This window comes from Amia ocellicauda, chromosome 2 (genome assembly GCF_036373705.1).
Source record: "Amia ocellicauda isolate fAmiCal2 chromosome 2, fAmiCal2.hap1, whole genome shotgun sequence".
In the NCBI taxonomy this organism is placed as follows: domain Eukaryota; kingdom Metazoa; phylum Chordata; class Actinopteri; order Amiiformes; family Amiidae; genus Amia; species Amia ocellicauda.
Window position 1 is genome coordinate 22,038,824 of NC_089851.1, and position 19,397 is coordinate 22,058,220.

The 19,397-nt window shown below is 36.5% G+C and overlaps 1 protein-coding gene across 1 annotated transcript in view; it reads left to right on the forward strand.

Moving 5' to 3' along the window:
* The window catches only part of dok6 (docking protein 6), a 117,459-nt gene that overhangs the window by 48,181 nt on the left and 49,881 nt on the right, over window positions 1–19,397 (forward strand). Inside the window, exon 2 of the mRNA XM_066721167.1 lies at window positions 7,465–7,572. Coding sequence (XP_066577264.1) covers window positions 7,465–7,572 — 108 coding nt within the window. The remainder of the gene's footprint in view (window positions 1–7,464; window positions 7,573–19,397) is intronic.

The window sequence follows — 19,397 nt, forward strand, 5'->3', positions numbered from 1 at the left end:
AGTTTTTCAAGAAAGAAGCATACATGTTCAAATGTAGTTATATTCCAAATAGAACAAAATTATAAGTGATTAATACATTGAATAATTAAGTAAATTATTATTATGGAATCTTGATGGGATACAAAATAAATATAACCAAATATAGATATGATTGGAAAAAAACGTAATTCCTCGCCCAAATCTGCTGCAAAGGGAATCACACATGGTGCACATCTTCATCCAAAATGTATTTCTCTGTTCAGATAATGAAATGAATATTATTCAATAAACTATACTTCATTATCAATTATGTATTTTCTGAGTTGCTTCCATGATGCTTCAGTCTGAAGTAGTGGTGTGCAACCTATGGTAGTGAGGGGACCGTATAAGAGTCCCTCCTGCATCTCCCTGGAACACAAGATTTAAATATCGGGTATGTACACTAACCATGACCCCATGAATGAATTTAAATACACTTAATACAAGCAGAATACTCCATAACGAGTTATAGAAAATGGTTAATTATTAGTCTTTTTGTCTGCATACTCCTCTGTACCTTTTGATTTTTCACTTGATTCTCCTTCTTCTCTATCACACAACTGAAACACAAAGTGATCCATGACAAAATTAGGACAAATTACCAGCAAAAGTATTGTTCAGTGGGCTGCAATCAGAACCCCAGAGGGGACGTATGTTGCCGACCAGAAAACTGGCCTAGAGAAAACTGTTAAAGTTTACACACCTCCTGTTATAATTGATTAATAATATGTATGTATTATAAATAAAGACTGAAATACTGTGTCTAAATGAAGCGGTTAGGAAAAAACACATTTCCAACAGATTACAACTATATAATAATACTTGTTAAATATTGTTCACTGTTACACAGAACATGTTCTTGTTTCTAGTGTAATGCTGAAAATAAAAATGATTCTAGTCATACAAATGGAATTTGAAGTGCATCTTAATTTGAAATTCATATAAAATGTTGTTTAGTATAAATGAAATAAAAGATTTGCCAAGAATAGAGCCCACAGACAAAGGATATGGATTTATTCTGTGACTAGACAAAGTTAGAATGTTCCTATTTACCTCATTGTTGAGATTCATGATTTTTTTTTTTTTTGGTATTCTGTGCTTTTCAGATTTCATAATAGTAACATAATTAATTTATAATTCCTGAAATGAAAAATCTGGAGCATAACCAATGATGATTGAGTTGAGAAGGTAACACTGCCTTGGTTCATTTTGTTCAGCACTGCACAGCAAGTTATCTTAAGTCACAAAAATGAAATTACTTACCAGTACATTTACAGTTATGATTTATATCAGAGTTGATTCTGGTAGAGAAAACTGCATGATAATATTCCATGAATCTGTTTTATAGTTTTTACAGTTGTGCAGCATAAATAAGCCATTCTCTCTCTCTCTCTCTCTCTCTCTCTCTCTCTCACTCTGTGTTTGTGTGTGTGTATGTATATATATAGATATAAATATATATACACACATATAGAGGGAGAGAGAGAGAGAAGCTAATATGCTGCCTATAGAAAGTCTAAACCCTTTAAGAAATCTTCACCTTTTCTTCCCTTAAAGCTAGGAATTAAAATTCCATAATGTACATATATGTATTTTTTCATTTATCTACACATCCTACCCTACAACTTCCAAGCAAAAACATATGTAATTGTTTTTTAGAAAATGTAATACAAATGTAAATAGCTTGGTTGGGTAATTGTTCACCGTCCTTGTAATAGCATTCCTAAATTAGCTCAGGTGTAAGCAATCACCTTAAAAATCACACACCAAGTTAGCTGGCCTCCACCTGTGTTAAACTGTAGTGATTCACTTTTATTTCAGGATAAATCCAGCAGTTCCTGAAGGTTCCCTCTGCTGGGTTGTGAAGTCCAGAGCAAAGACTCAACCAAGAAGCCAATGGCAGCTTTATAAGAGCTACAGGCTTTTATGGCTGTGACTGGGCAAAGTGTGCATGTGACAATAATATCCCAAGTACTACCCAAATTTGGTCTGTATGATAGGGTGGCAGGAAGGAAAACATTACTCAGAAAAGCCCACATGAGACAGTGAGGAGATTCCATAGTCATGTGGCAAAATGCCTTGTTGTTTGATAAAACGAAAATTGACCTTTTTGGCCTAAAAGCAAAGTGTTATGTTTGGTGCAAACCCAACATAGTGCATCACCCAAAGAACACCAGCCCTACTGTGAAGCATGGTGGTGGCAGCATTGTGTTATGGGGATGTTTCTCATTGGCAAGGACTGGGGCAACAATCAGGATGGAAGGGAAAGGGAATGGAGCAAAGTACAGAAAAGTCCTTTACGAAAACCTGCTGCCCTCTGCAAGAATGCAGAAACTGGGACCAAAGTTCACGTATCAGCATGACAACGACCTGAACCACACAGCCAAAACTACACTGGAGTGGCTAAGGAACAAGAAAGTAAATGTTCTTGATTGGCCCAGTCAGCCTCGACATAAATCCAATCGAAAAGTTGTGGCATGACTTGAAGATTGCTATCCATCATAGCTCCCCAAGGAACTTGAACAGTTTCGTAAAGAAGAATGGTCAAATATTGCAAAATTTAAGTGTGTAAAGATGGTAGAGACCTATCCCAACAGACTCACAGATACAATTGCTGCCAAAGGTGCTTCAACCAAGTATTTACTCTGTGGTGTGGAGACTTAATTTTACATCAAATTAATAATACTGTGTGACAATAAAATAAAGCAATGGACATATTGCAGAATTTCATTATTTTCTTACTCTGATTTAAAATGTTTATTACATATATTTAAGTGTCTATGCAAAATGCAACATCAATTTGTAATTAATTAGTTACCAATACTTCTGGATGGGAGAGCACATATATTGAATATTTTTTTAAAATAGATGAGTAAGACATGAAAAAATAAAAACTTCTGATTTTGATAGCTGCTTTGCTTTTGCTTTGCATGTAACCAATGGAAAGTCAAAGTTTCGGTTCAACTTTGGAGATGAGGGCTTGGATTTATTCCAGAATTTAGTTCAATTAGCAACTGATTAGCAAATATTTGAGAAGTTCATCTAAAAGCATATTATGTAAAATGGAAGACAGTTGACTGCTAAGATATACAACTCTGGAAACAATTAGGAGACCACTGCACATTTTTCTTAAATCAGCATCTCTACATGTATGGCAGCCATTCCATTCCAGTGTCTGTTGAATTGCAACACAGGCACAGCTCCTTCTACTGAATGAGCTACTGATTAGGTGATCACCTGAACCAAATCTTATTTAATGAGGAAAAGTATAAAAACCACTGCTGTGGTCATCACTATCCTCATGCAATAGGACCAGCTGGATGGCAAGAACAGTGCTAGTAATACCTCAAAAGTAATTGGAATAAAAAAATAACTATTGACCATGCCAAAAGAGTTGAAAAGGAAAGTTTTGAGTGAGGAAAAGAAGGGATCAATTCTGGCTTTACTGGCAGAGGGATACAGTGAGCGTCAGTTTGCTTCCATCCTTAAAATTTCAAATACAGTGGTTCATAAGAACAAGGTCAAGCAGCAGACATTGGGGACAACAAAGCTACAGACCGGCAGAGGGCAAAAAGGACACTCCACTGACCGGGATGACCGCCAACTCATTCGAATGTCACTCAACAACCGTAGGATGACATCAAGTGACCTACAAAAAGAATGTCAAACGGCAGCTGGGGTGAAGTGCACGGCGAGGGCAGTTTGAAACAGGCTCCTAGGGGCAGAGCTGAAGTCGTGCAAAGCTAGAAAAAAGCCCTTCATCAATGAGAAGCAAAGAAGAGCCAGGCTGAGGATTACAAAAGACCATAAGGATTGGACCGTAGAAGACTGGAGTAAGGTAATCTTGTCTGATGAGTCCAATTTTCAGCTTTGCCCAACACCTGGTCGTCTAATGGTTAGACGGAGACCTGGACAGGCCTACAAGCCACAGTGTCTCGCACCCACTGTGAAATTTGGTGGAGGATCTGATGATCTGGAGGTGCTTCAGCAAGACTGGAATTGGGCAGATTTGTCTTTGTGAAGGACGCATGAATCAAGCCACGTACATGGTTGTCCTGGAAGAAATCTTGCTTCCTTCTGCTTTGACAATGTTCCCTGAGGATTATTTTTTTCCAGCAGGACAATGTTCCATGTCACACAGCCAGGTCAATCAAGGTGTGGATGGAGGACCACCAGATCAAGACCCTGTCATGGCCAGACCAATCTCCATACCTGAACCCTATTGAAAAACTCTGGAATGTGATCAAAAGGAAGATAGATGGTCACAAGCCATCAAACAAAGCCGAGCTGCTTGAATTTTTGTGCCAGGAGTGGCATGAAGTCACCCAACATCAATGTGAAAGACTGGTGGAGAGCATGCCAAGACACATGATAGCTGTGATTGAAAATCAGGGTTATTCCACCAAATATTGATTTCTGAACTCTCTAAGTTAAAACATTAGTATTGTGTTGTTTAAAAATGAATTTGAACTTATTTTCTTTGCATTACTCGAGGACTGACAACACTGCATTGTTTTTTGTTATTTTGACCAGTTGTCATTTTCTGCAAATAAATGCTCTAAATGACAATATTTTTATTTGGAATTTGGGAGAAATGTTGTCAGTAGTTTATAGAATAAAAGAAAAATGTTCATTTTACCCAAACACATACCTATAAATAGTAAAACCAGAGAAACTGATAATTTTGCAGTGGTCTCTTAATTTTTTCCAGAGCTATACATGACATTAAATTAACCTGGAGACAAAAAAACAGACCGGCCCCTCAGAGAATATTTAATAATGAAGTGCTGACAGATGCCATAACAGAAGGTTGTAGTAATGGCATGAAAAATAGTCTCATCATATCAGTTATCCTTTGCCTGAAAGTTAGCAGTGAAAGACTAGCAAAAAAAAACTGAAACAAGTTATGTTTTACTTGGATACTTGGAAGAACAGTTTGGTTAGGTTTGAAATAGGATCTGAAATGGGTGCAAATAAATGTGGAGTGGAAGGTATCTATCTATCTATATACTGTATGTATATGTGTGGGTGTATATATATATATATATATATATATATATATATATATATATATATATATATATATATATATATATATATATATATATATAATATAGACATACATACCAAATCTTGCTAGTTAAATATTGTTTGTGATATTTCAGTTTGGATGTGGCTTCCACGGTATAATATTATTTCAGTGAAAATTATGTCTTTCCATTTTAGATTCAGATGATTTGTTAGTCTCCATATAAATCAATTTAATTGTGATGTGCTGGATCATCTTTTTTGTCATGGCTTTGCAGTATGTGTATACAGCACTTAAAGGTTAACTGTTACATTAAGTGGAGTAGAAGAGGATGTAGGAATGCACTTGAATCAATTACCAGAATGCCAAGTTCCATGTTAGCTTTTTATGAAGGGTATCAGCTCAGTAAACAAAATGTATCCTATGTATGGAAAATAATCCAATTGAAAAGCTGTGATGAGAAAACATAACCGAACAAAGGAAGGCTGGAAAATGAAAACAGAAAATTGAAGGGATTTTGTAATAAAACACTTACAAAAATAGCATTTTCTCTGAATACTCTGATGCTACTTTATTGTAGTAAATTAATGGCTAATTTTTGGGTGTTCCAGGCCCCACACAAACACAATACAGTCAAATCAACAGAAATGAATATGAGAAAAATGAGCCTAAACATCTCCACCTCGGGTTAAACTGAGAATTACCTTCAGGAAGTATTTTTAAAATGTTTCTGTCATTGTAGATTTTGAGCACTGCAACTTAAATATAATAAAATAAGATTTATGAATATATATAAACATAATGGACATCTGATTACTGCATTATAACCTGCTGCTCTTGCAGTTTGGGCTTTAATTTCCTGTAATAAATATTGCATAGTTAAAGGCAACTCCATTAACTAAGTCAAATTTCAGAGATCCAAATGTAAAATGAAAACTTCAATATTGCATAACTTGACTGCTGCATAAACAGGGACAATACTACTGCGTTATATTTGAAAGGTACTGTGATTCTGTCAAAATGTGAACTGTTGTACCTTTTGTTAAAGCTTAAAACAAAATTGGAGATGTCAGTTAAGGTGTGGAAAGAGTTGGGCAACCAATAATATCTCCTATAGGGAAAATTTGATTTAGATAATACAATCTCTTGCCCTTTTTTTGTAATTAAAGTTCTGCACCCCAATTTACATTTGTGTGTTAATTGTATAGAGAGAAATAGGTCATCCAAATGCAAAGAGCTCCATTAATAATTACTAATCAAATATTGGATAATTTATTTCAATATCATAGAAGCTAGTTGTGCATGATAATGTATATTTCAAATAGTAAACATTGTTGCTTAAGATTCATATTTCACTGAAAATCTGAATTAAAAAAAAATACATTTAATATGTAAACTGTAAGTCCCCCTGGATAAGAGCATCTGCTAATAAATAATAATAATAATAATAATAATAATAATAATAATAATAATAATAATAATAATAATAATAATAATAGTTTTATATTAAAATACTGAAATGGCCCAAATTGGCTTCTTATTTCTACAGCATAATCTGCATGTGAAGTATAAACAAGCAAACAGGGTTTATTATAATGTGAATTATGCAGCACTTTCTTAATAATGATATTCATTATTTAAATATCTAGATTATTACTAAAAGCATACAGCAGGTAATGACTAAAAAGCAATCATGTCATGCAGAGAATCTATGTATCTGGATATTTTGGGATATGCATTTTAGAAATGCATCATAATAATTAGTTACATTTTCTTTAGATTAAATTTAGTAACTGGTTATTAGCAGCTGCTTGATTCCCTGCTTCCCAGCTTCCACAGGTGTAGTGAGTAATGAGGTGATGATAGTGTCTGCATTGGCCTTTAGATCAGAATAAGCAGGAGGATTAGGCCCCCTGGAGCAATACTATTTCAGTGAACGCCACATGAAGATGCCAAGGTGCCAAAAACTCAGGGGAGCAGGCTACAAATGACAAATCTGACTAATCCATTCCTGAGAATTAATGTTCAGTCAGGTCAATCTTTTCTGTTGATGTTTGTGGTGGCACTGTACCAGTTACCTTACTGAAACTGGTGAAGCTGGTCTTATTGTTTACTGTTTGGATGTTTGTTTTGTTTTTTTAATCATTAGCAGAGTATTCAAAAAGAGAAACATAAAATGTGCATGCTCTATGTAAAATATTTTTTTGATTTAATTTTTCAAGAATATAGACTATCTCTGCCAAATGGACTGCAGCCAGTCATTTTTGAGAAAATTAATCCTTAATAAGCCAATTCCATACAACTTAATAGATTTTACAATACTATAATGCATATTGCTGTTTCCTTTTTATTTAATTACTTGCTCTGATGACCAAGCTGAAAAATTCCTAATGGCATCTTTTTCATTTCTCTGACAGATTTTCAGGAGATGTTGGTTAGTATTTAAGAAGGCATCGAGTAAGGGTCCCAGGAGGTTAGAAAAATTTCCAGATGAGAAGGCAGCCTACTTCAGAAACTTTCATAAGGTGTGTGGATTGTTTTGTTTTTGTGTGTGTTGTGTTATTTCCTTTACATTATGCCGTTTAACTCTGTATCCTGAGTTCAGAAGTTTAATTGTATGTTAATCTATCAGCATCTATGACTTGTAAACAACTGGCATCAATACTTAATATTTAAAAATGTTTGTATAGCTTCATATCTTGATAATTATTTTATTAAATCTCAAACCAGGAAAGCTTGACCTCATCAAATTAATCTTGAATCATATAGCAGAAACGCAAACCCCACATGATGTATTGCCTACAGAATACTTTTTTATGATTTAGGATGATAAATGCAAGCTATAGATAGTGGATTTAAAAACATTGCAGATAAAGAACGGCCATTGCTGAACCTATATATTATAAAACAATACATATTGCTACAAGTATAAAAGAAGCAACAGTTTTACTAAATTAAATGATGCACATTACTTTTTAGTGTAAATGAGTAAAAAGATTTAGAAGCAGACATGATAAGAGTGACTCATTTGTTTGACTGTTGGCTTTCTGCCCAGAAATAAATTAGTTTCCTAATAGAAGCAGTTGGTGTTTACACCTTGAGACAGACCCCACAAACTGCCCCTAGGTCTTAAATGGTCAAATGCTTCTTGACTTGTAAATATCAAGGCCTTATTTAAGAAATGGTTTTGAAGGAAATCTGATCAACTTCAACAAAACTATGGAAACGACATAAATACTCTTGGATACTATTACATAAAAACACATAAATGACCTAGTTACTACTACTATTTTTTCCTTCCAGTTGATCCCAAAGTCCTGTTTCTGACATGTATGAGACTGGTAGAAAATAAAGGATTAGCTAGACAATATATTGTAATGATTTGAAACTGTTGAAACAAATATTACACTGCACTCATGGTTCAAACAGGAACTGATCTTTATTCAGTTACACAAGCTACAGGCTGTAAAACTGAGCCAAACCACACTCCAGATGGAGGGGAAGGAGAGGAAGGCTGTGACAGGTGCTTACCTGTGAATCCTGAGTGAATAGACAAGGGAACACATACACAAGGATGGCAAAACACAGAACAATCCACCCCTCAAAGTCCCCATAGCAAGTATCTGCAGCAGATGCTGACTACTGCCCTGACTGCACAATCTAGTCAGGGAGATGTTGCCACTGGCACTCCAGTCCACCAGCAGGCCGCATTAAAAAAATGTGCTGCACCATCTTTCCAAGGCTGGTGTAAAGCCTTTGCAATAACTTTGGAAGAATGATAATTGGCTCCAACTGCATTATAAAATGCGGGGGGAAAAATATATATTTTAAATCCCATCCTCTTGTGGGCCAGCTTCTCATTATGATGAACAGTATGGCTCCCAACTAACAGAACCCTCAAAACCTGAAATCCTTGCAGATCTTACTCAAAAGGAAATTTATTTTCTCTGGGCCAGCAATGCTGTGTGCCCCTAGGGTCCACTCTCAGCAGCAAACTCATTCTGCAGTGGATTATCTTGCTTAAATGCAACTACTTGCTTCTGCAACCAGTCAAGAGTGGATTCCTGTGGGGCAATGTGGTTCTTGATTCTGTGCAAATGGAGCCCCGACTGCCAGGCTGAAACTGAACCCAGGTGTGATTAAGGACCCTCACCCAGGTGTCCAGGAAGTTGGGCTTGTCCTTCTCTGGCATCCTGGCCTGATACAGCCACAACTGGCACCTGGCCACAACCAAAGCCACCAGTGAGCTCCCCAGTGCTTGTGCAGAATGCTGCATCAGCTCCACCACAGAGTCCAAGGTAGCAGAGAGCTCATGTCTGTCCTCAAGTCCCCAGCCAGCTCTGCCCCATACACTGCCAGGAGGCTGCCTGTGCCCCTGCAGCACAGGACGTTTGTAGGAAGACCTCAGTTGTCCTACATCGATGGTTGGCAGAAGCAAATTCACGTGGTGTAGTGGAGAAAGGGGGGTGAAGACCATAGCCACGAAGGAATCCACTTGGTGGTGCATCACAGGTTCCTCCCCTTCTAACTCAGAGGACGTTGGTGGCTCCTCCCCCTGTATATTGGAGGACGTCATTGGGTCCTTTCTCTATGTCTCAGGGAACCTCACTGGTTCCTTCCTTTCCAACCCTCAGGGAGTGATGCTGGCAATCCATCCAGTAGGAACGGTGTCCCTACTGCCTTAGTCCGTCTTATTGTGCAGTCAGGTGCATCTGGTTCACTGCCAGGTAGCATTGATGCAGCCTTCTGTTTTCCTTTATTTTCTTTTTCCTAACCTTGCAACACCTATGCCCGCATTCTCCACCAGTATGACGCTGTCAGCGGTTTACTCACAGTAACAGGGATGTATAGGTGGGGTTCTGGAAATACAAGGCAGGGTATTGTGAAAGGTTGTGATTTATTATATATATAGTGTTGATGTTCAAAACAAAAACAGACATATAAACCCAATCTCAGCTCCTCATAAGCCTCCCTAAACATGCACACAGATCCCCAACTTAACATGTAACTAATAAAACAAAAGGTAAACACACTGGCAAGCAATCCAATCCAAGTCTGTAAAGCAATCCAAGTTCAAGTCTGTTACCGTGGTCAATCCTTTAGTCTCTTACTCTCACTCTCTAACTCCCAGACCCTCCTCATGCCTCTCCCAATCAGGAAGCTGGCTCCTTCCCATTTCATCGAGCTGGGGAGCCAGTCGTTGGGAGGCAGCAAGTCAGTTGCTTCCCCTGTTAATGCAGATCCCCTGGGATCCAGGAAGTGACAGTGTATCTTGGGGAAGTTCCTCCATGTGCTGCCTGGCATGGCATGACAATATTTCTTTATCCATTTTCTATTTACACTGAACTATAGTAGGGTGGAGAGTTTCCTATTTCCTAAGGAATATTAAATGTACAAATGCATCTGTCCGCAGATATACTGAGAGAGGTCAGTTTTCTGCACATTAACTCATCCATATACACACATAACCTTAAACTATTATTTTTACCTTTAATTTACAGTCTGTTTTACATGAAACTTTATCAAAAAAATATATTGAATTAAAAATATAATGATGTAAGGCTAATAAGTAATAGTGTGGCATATGTGCTCAATGCTGTGAATGGCCAATTACAATTAAATATTAACAACTGCTAATAAAATATCAACACAACATTTAAACAAAATTATGCAATTGAAAACATGCCTCATAACTAATAACCATTTTCTTAAATCTAGGAAGAACTAAAGTGAACTAAATAATTTATTTAAGGGAGTGAAGGTGACGCAAGCAAAACCACAATGTGAAAAATATTGTATGAATGGTATGTCATACAATATAACTTCTTTAATTAGTCTTAGTGCTTCTAGATTTGGATGTGTCACAGAATTATGGAAAATAAATGAGACATGAGAATAATGGTATATTGTATAAATAATTCCTACCAGAATTATACAATTAGGTACATCAGGATGAGCTCACATCTCACTGAGAGTGTTTTTTTGTAAGGTGGGCAGGCAGGTGGTGTGGTTTTATGTAGGTATTTCATAGGCTTGAAAGCTTTCAGAAACACTGCTATAAACAGTATGTGTTAAAAGGGTAACAAGATAAACTGGGCTCCAAAATTATGAATTAACAAAGTAAAGCATAATGAGGACGAAATACATAATTACAAATGAAATATTTTAGTATATTTTAGTATTTAGTATTTAGTATACATAGTTACAATAACTCTTACAATACCACACAATACCACACAACTACTAGGCCTACCTGTTGCTACTGTTGTATGTTCAGTTTTGACTCTCTTCTTGTAGATGGGTATTACATTTACAATATGTCTTAAGTGTCCCCTGAAATATCCTTGATTGTGATATATGCATATAACTCCTCAGTTCGTTCACTACGATTGGACAAATTATCATCAGTACCAGACAATTTGTTTAAGTGCTCCTAGACCCTATTACATTTCACCATCCATTAAACTGAGATTATTCAATACTGAGTTTAACCTTTTCTTTTAAGAATGCTTGTGTAAAAAAAATCTATAGATTAATAATTTCCCTTTCTATATTCCACAATACATATTTTGTATTGCTAAGAATTGCTAAATGTGGAATGTTTAGGATTGGCTGTATTCACAAACAGTTCAGAGAAAAATAACAGAATATACAATAATTATAGATAAAACTACACCCTCTCATCAAAGAGTTTTTATCTGTTTACCGGTGCACAGACTTACATTAGCATTCCAGTCCCTTCCTTTGAATTCCTTAATTTTGGGCGCTATACGCTCATATGCTTATGTTCCAAATCTGTTTCACGCAGCTTTACTTGTATTGTTAGCACATACAAGGCACTGTGACAGCCTAGTTAATTCCACATCACCTTTATTTGCATATCGTTTCTTAATGAGGGTTCTCTCTGGTGATAATGGCTTTGGCCCAAGGGTTTCTGTCACGAGCAACTGCTATGGAATACAAAGTTGTAGAGTTGGTAAGAACATTGGGAATAAGATTTAAAGGCTGAAACTCTTGATTTTACAAACACATAATACTGGTTTACCAGTTTCAAAACAGTATGAAATCATGAAGTCTGGACATAAATGAATTACTATTGTAGTAAAATTATATATTCCTTATGAACAACTGAAAGTGCTTTCCCTAATATGCATACAATGTTAACTGTAGTTATTAACCACAAAAGTGAATTTTATTGAAAAGCCACTATTTCCAAACACATCTAACAAACAAAAAAATATATCACAAAACAATCCATTTGTTCATGATTTAACCTCACTGGGCCCTGTGGAGGTCATTTATAGAATACAGATTTCTGAGTTTACTTGTCTTGGTTTTTAGTACCTTCCAGGGTAAAACTGAGGTGCAGGATTTATACAATTTTCTGTCTGATACCAAACAGAAAGACAGTGATAATAACAGAAGAATGTATAGACCCTTACATATGATTAATGAATTTGACAGAACAGATATAAATCTTTCTCATTAGTGTGAGAACTGTATTCTGTCTTAGAATAATAAAGAACCTGAGATGGTGCTTTGGCAGTTTACTTTTTTTTCCTTAGCCAAAGCTGCTGGAATATTAACACATTTGAAAAGATGTCTGACTACTAATCTTTCTTAACATCACAGTTTGGCAGCTGTTGATATGCATGAACTGCACATGCCAGACACTGTTTCAAAAACATAAATATGTATCTATTTTTTATATGAGACTGCCAGGATATGCAATAGGATTAGAAGCCTGTCTCTGTGTTAAAAGGTCTTATTTTCTATTAATCTTATTGGCATTCATAGGCTAAAGCACAAAATCTGTCAAAGGAGATTTAATATTTAAAAACATCCAATTGACAATGCTGAAATAAACTGTGTGTTGGTTTCAAAGTTGTCTGACTTGTATACCGAACCACAAATGTGTACATAATTTAAAAACAAGATCATACAGGCTTTTATTACAAAACTGTTATGAGCTGGTTCACTGTGTTTGTTCGAACTTATAATAACTGCATAATAACAATGTTATTATGCATGTGTAAGGTATTATAGAAAGGTTTGTTAAAAAAACTAAAGTCCTGTTTTTTCTTGCATGTTGCCATGGTCTTGAAAGCCCTGGCTAAGAGTGAAAAAGGTCATTTCCTTTGCTCTGCAACCTGCAAAGTGTGTACTCAGCAAAGATACTCCTTCCCTTGTAAGAGACACCAGTGCGAAATGTTAACACAATCACTTAGTAATTAAAATAACTTAGCATTAATTGGCAGCTCCTATTCTATCAAATTTATAAACATACATGTGGATTGCTTATTACAGTAATTTTCCTTCTTTATTGACATTCAAATTGCATCCTACTGAAACAATGTTAATTAAGGCAGTGTGGTTGTCTATTGAATACAGGGAAATTAACAACCACACAGTAATTTTAATTGCAAAGTTGTGTCAATTGCTTTTTAAACAGGTGGTATCAAAAGGCAGATCATATTATACACGTTTCTTATAGCATTATATTAAGAAGCAGGGGGTATAATTACATAAGTATATACATAATTACATTCATGCACATAGCATCAATCACCCCAACTATAATTACATTAGCTCTTTAACTTCAGAACACAATGTATTTTGTGTTATGATGACTTAAAAGTGTCCACTCTATTATATGACCTGTAGTCCCACACTGTAAAAGTAACTCTTCCCAGTTCTTTTCAGTTCATTGAGTGTTAAATACATGTTTCTTCCAAGCTCAGGCACAATATCAAGCTTATAAGAGATATGGTTAACATGAGGAATAGTAATTTAAATAGCAGCGCAATATCATGCAAGCTATCCGTCAAAGTCACTGACCTTGTCAACAGAGTACCTTTACCAGTGTCAGGAGGAAATTGACAGGTAACAGTTCCTTTATCACAAATGGATTAGAGTATGAACCTAACATGATTAACCTCTTTAAGTTACATGACACAATTAAACCGAAAACAATGTGCTTTTGGAAGAGTTCTAATGGGACATTTCTTATTTCTATGGAGATAAGTCAGAACTCTGGGAGGGAGAGAATCTAATTGGGGGCTCGTTAACATCTAGAACTGCTGCTAATTAAATGAAAAATCAAGCTCAAGAGCCTGATTAAATGATGTGAGAAGATATAGCCAACCATCGCCTCTGTGGATTGGGACTTTGGTACTACTGTTGATTTGGTGATATTCTCAGAAATGGTGTCTAAATCAAAATTAACAATCCAAATGTAATGTGATTGTTTATACCACAGTGGATGATTACAATTTATAAATCAGAAAGTGTTTCATAGCAAAACCTTTGGGATTTCATGTTACACTGATAAAGTAATACATTAAAGTTTTAAGAGAATGTTTTTATTGACTCATTTTCTTAGCACTGCAGGCTCTTTCTCTCTCTGTGTCTGTCTCTCTTATTGATTTATCCTAGAAAATCCTCTCACAAAGCCAATAAAAATAAAGTGAAAGAATAATATATGTGCTTCCATAAGAGTATACATCAAATATAAGACTTTCAAGCAATACTAAAACATGTTTTTGTGTACTACTAAGAATTTATTTTATTTTATTATTTCCCTTATAACAGATGGGGACTGATTGGTTACTTAGTCAGAGCAAAGGTGCTGATGCTGGATTTTAAATTTCAGGGTTGGGGCATTTTTGGAAACTGGTTTACAATTCTAGTAGAGACTAGGGTTGGCATACAGTCTGTTGTAAATGAGTGTATAAAGAGAGTGTTCATAATAAACAGCGGAAGACATTAACACGAGGTAGAGGGAGGAAACAATGAAACAGAATATCAATGAAATACAAAATGTAGGAATATTAATTACATAGACTTTTTTCAGACTTGTACCTGAATAAACATATGTACAGTTATTATCTGTGACTGCAATGCATATCCAATAACCTAGAGAAGCCAACTGGAAAAGGCTGTTGTTTGTCCATGTTTGTATTGTACTGGGTTACTATGCTTCTATGCTTATTCTTTCATGATGGTATTAAAAAAGCAATGATGTATTGCCCATTAAATAATGAATATCCAAATCCCCTGCATTTGACAGATACATAAATAAACTCTGTAGGTGCTACTGCAGGTGTTTGCCAGTCAGCTGTAAGTGATGCAATACGTGACATTATTGCAGGTATACTGAAGCAAGTAGAGGAATTCATAATTTCCTTCCTCATTTCGTGAGTTGTCGGTGAGGTGGTACAATGCGATGCACGGTTAGCAGTGTCTCTTCCATGCTGGATTCAGAAGTGCTTTTTTTGTTTGTTATTTTTTAATTAATGTCTACTGTGCACCCTAGTGCAAATAACCTCTGTAAGGGAAGGTTGCTACTCACAACTGAACAGCAGATTTCAGCTTCTACTCATCAGTGTTTCGTTCATGCAAAAGCGCAGCACAGAATCAGCTGTGTGCCCTGTGATCCATCTTATCAAAATCACTCCTTTGGTTCAGGCTGCTCCCTTCAGTACAGGGGCAGTGACTTTGTGCAATGCCTTTGCCCTTGCACTGTCGTTATCAGAATCAGGTATTTTATTTTATACCAAATAATTTGCAATAGCAAATTACTAGAAAACCTCTACCCCAAAAATGAAGACTTCAAGACATATAATCATGTCATGTCATCTGTTTGTTTGCTTACATTGTGATCTTAGACCACATACAGTAGGAACATTGTGTCAAGTGGAACACACAACGTACTGTTGGCCAAACAGCAATAAGGCCGTAGTGCACATAAGGCTCAGCATCTCCAGCCTGACTCCATCCAACTGAACACCAGCAGTGCATGGCCAATTGTATGCTTCCCTCTTGATGCTGCCAACTACATGAATTTAGTGGAAAGGACTGGATATGTACCAGCAACCCCCAGGCTACAGGAGTCATGCTGTACTCAAAATAGAGGCTTTTACTAGATGAGTCATTTGGTAGTGCCTAGGCAGATGTCTTCTCGTTCTCAGGTTTTTGAGAGATTGATCTGCTCCACACCACACTAAATGAAGGTTTTACAATATAGATCCCCCTTAGATACTCTATTCCAATAAAAGTGGGTTTCTCCCAGGCACTGGATAAGTAAGTAGTATTTTCTCTTTCCCAATTGGCTGTACATCTCTGATATCAGCTGGGACCATATTAAGTAGTCATTGGTTCACAGTGTGCATGTTATGAACAGTTAGTCTGACTAGGATGTTAAAGGGATCAATGGTGTAAAGAAATTGGACACCTTGTACGGCTTTGGGGATTGGGGGTGGGGATGTGTGGACGATAAACTACAATTTATGCCAGAGAGAGGATTGAGCTCTACCATAAAATAATTTCAGTCAGGAGAGCTCAAGCTATTTATTGGCTTTGTTTGCCATTACATTGCTTGGCCTTTGGCCTTGTCCTTAGCGATGCATCTGCCTTAAAAATAACACATTGATGCTTACTGTGGTAGTCATCCCTCAGCAAAAAGTCAGTCAACACTCTATTAGATGAAGCCACAAAACAGTTGGAAGCTGAAAAAGGATGAAGCAAAATCAAATGCACAACATGATGTGATGAGTAGGTTTAATCCTTTCAGTGGTGAGTTATAAAATAACCCACTGTGAGGAGGGAGTTGTTTTTTGATTTGATTTTCCTGCCTGTATGTATGCACTTAGTTGTTCACTGAACAGACCAGCCTACATTTTTTTTTTTTTTTTTATCGGTGCAGAAACAAAACAAAATTAATCAAAACTAGCAAACAGAAAAATCTTTATTTTACTAGGTGGACAGAAACAAAGACAGATAGGTCAGTTTGGACATCTGTTTATTTTTTTTCTTACAGTATGCACCAGTTGTTCTGCAAAGTACAGTTAGTTACCTCCGTGTAAAATCAAAAGTTAAATAAATAAATCTGACATAGTTCTAATTTCATGAAAATAACAATTATCCAGACATGGTATGGATTAAACAATTGAAAATTATTTATATCAGTATATTGAATAATGTCCACGAAATAGACTAACAAACTGACTACTTCAACACATGACCTATGGAAATACAAAGACTGATAGATGTACTGATACAGACTGATCCATGTTTGTTTTTACATATATTTTAACTTGTTTTGTGCTTTAGAATGAAGTTATTGTGCTTGCAGATCCCTTCAAACTAATCCTTCTGCTATCTTTCTGTTTATTGAGTCTCACTTGTTCATTCATGTCTTCGCTAAACACATTCTCTGACTTCTCATTTGGGATGAAACAGATTGAAAATGTAGACATAACTGTTTAATACTAATAATAAACCCTGTGTTAGGTGTTATATATATTATTCATCACTGATATCCCTTTTGTGCCATCCATTGAGCGTTTTTGTTGACTAATTATCAAACATTTACTTAAGATGACTCTGTAGGGCTGCCTCCAGTGAACGAATGTGATGTGTCATGTGAATATGTTTCTGTGTTGTTGGTAGTATCTGATAGGATTAAAGACATTATCTGCACCATCACTTTGCTTAATGAACTTGGATACATACTGTTCATCAAACCACTGCTTAATGGTAAATAAAAATAAGTCACTGTCCAGAGGTTTAATATTGCAACTTCCTTAATGTATTGTAGCGATCCTGGCGGGTGTCTGTGTGTATGTGCCAGTAGGGCAGCCCAAAGGTGGGGGGAGGATGTAAAAGTGTGTATGCAGGGTGGGTGGGTCAGTTCAGGGACTCTGTCTGCCTGTCTGTGTGTGTGCATGAGTGTGAACGTGTGTTACATGTGGGGTGTTGTTGTGTTGGGTTAAGGAGGGATGTTTGTGGGTGTTTGTGTCTGTGTGGCTGTACAGCCGGAGAGCAGTGATTGGGCGGGAGGGAGTCACCAGATAGGGCGATATATAAGGGCGTGGTGATGCACCGGGAGCTGAGTCGAGTTGGAGTTAATGGGAAAGACAGATCAGTTTGGAGTTTATGCGAATCTTAGAGTGAAAGGGGGAAAGTGGATGTACCTATTCGAAAAGATCAATTAACACCAGTTTTGTTTTGGAAGACTTCTGCTTCTTTTGATTTTATTTCAAGAGCGACCATTAAAAGGTTAGGTTGCTACAGTATTAAACCTATTAATTCTAAAACAGTAGGCACATTTGCACAAACATCTGTCTTCATTGTTGATATTTTAGCAAATATCCGTCAAAATCAATGCTGTCCTATACTTTTAAATATACTATCTATTATGCTATACTATATTGTTCAGGGGTCTTTAGAAACATAAGAACATGGATGTGTAAGTAGATATAGCTCATAGTTATTCCCTCTATTCCCTGGTTCCTCTTTTTGCTGTCCGTCATGGAGAGGCCTCCTAGGTGCTCCAAATTACTGTATATCAGTTGGCTACTCCCTACAATTCCAAACCCGCCCCCGCCATCTCAAAATATGGTAAGATACCTTACTGCTGATTTATAATGGCCAATTGTTAATCAATTCAGTTCACTGTTTTAACTACTACACTTAACCAGTTGTGTTGTGCACTGCCTAGCCATTTGTCCAGAGTGCAAACAGCAGTGTTGATAACACACCCTCCCCAGTCAACTGTACACCCACCAAGGGGGTTCCCTGTTACAATCAGCTATGGTATAATCCAGATTTGAACCACTTCTGTCTGGACTATAGGGCTCAATCTGTGCTCCAAATGGAGGTTTTCCCTTAGGAGCCCCATTCCTTTAAAGTTGATTTCCCATGAATATTGACAGTTGATGAAGGCACGATTTGCAGATGCACTGCTAGATGATACTGAAAACCATAAATACATTTTTTTTTAAATATATTTTTTTAAATTTGAAATGAACACATAATTAACAGCACATCTGACACCCACAATAACAGCATCTGGGCAGCTAGGACAGCAGCCAGTCTTCCTGTAATCTAAGCTAAACACCATGAATCTGAAGAAGAATACGTAGACTCTCTGAGAGGAAAGCTAGAATGAAGGGAAGACACTGACAGATTATAGCATCCGACACAACAATGGCCAATATAAATGATATTGTACTTCAATTATATACAAGAAGAAGTCAAATGTCAACACACAGTACCTTTAAGTGTAAAAGGATAAATTGTGGGATAAAGAGGAAGTGAGGCGAAATAGAAAAATCTAATTAGGGAACACAACATCTGTTTGAGGGAGTACATAACAGCAGTGCCACACTGTCTAACAAAATCATGGCCGAATGAAAGAGTTCCTTCTTTTCCATTCCGAAGAGGCAGACCTGAACCAATTTCCTTATCAGGTTGAAGCAAAGCAAAGAGTGAGGACATATCATTGTTTTAATTAAGTCAAGAAAATACTACAGACAATAATACATAAAGACACAAATTATGCATTACT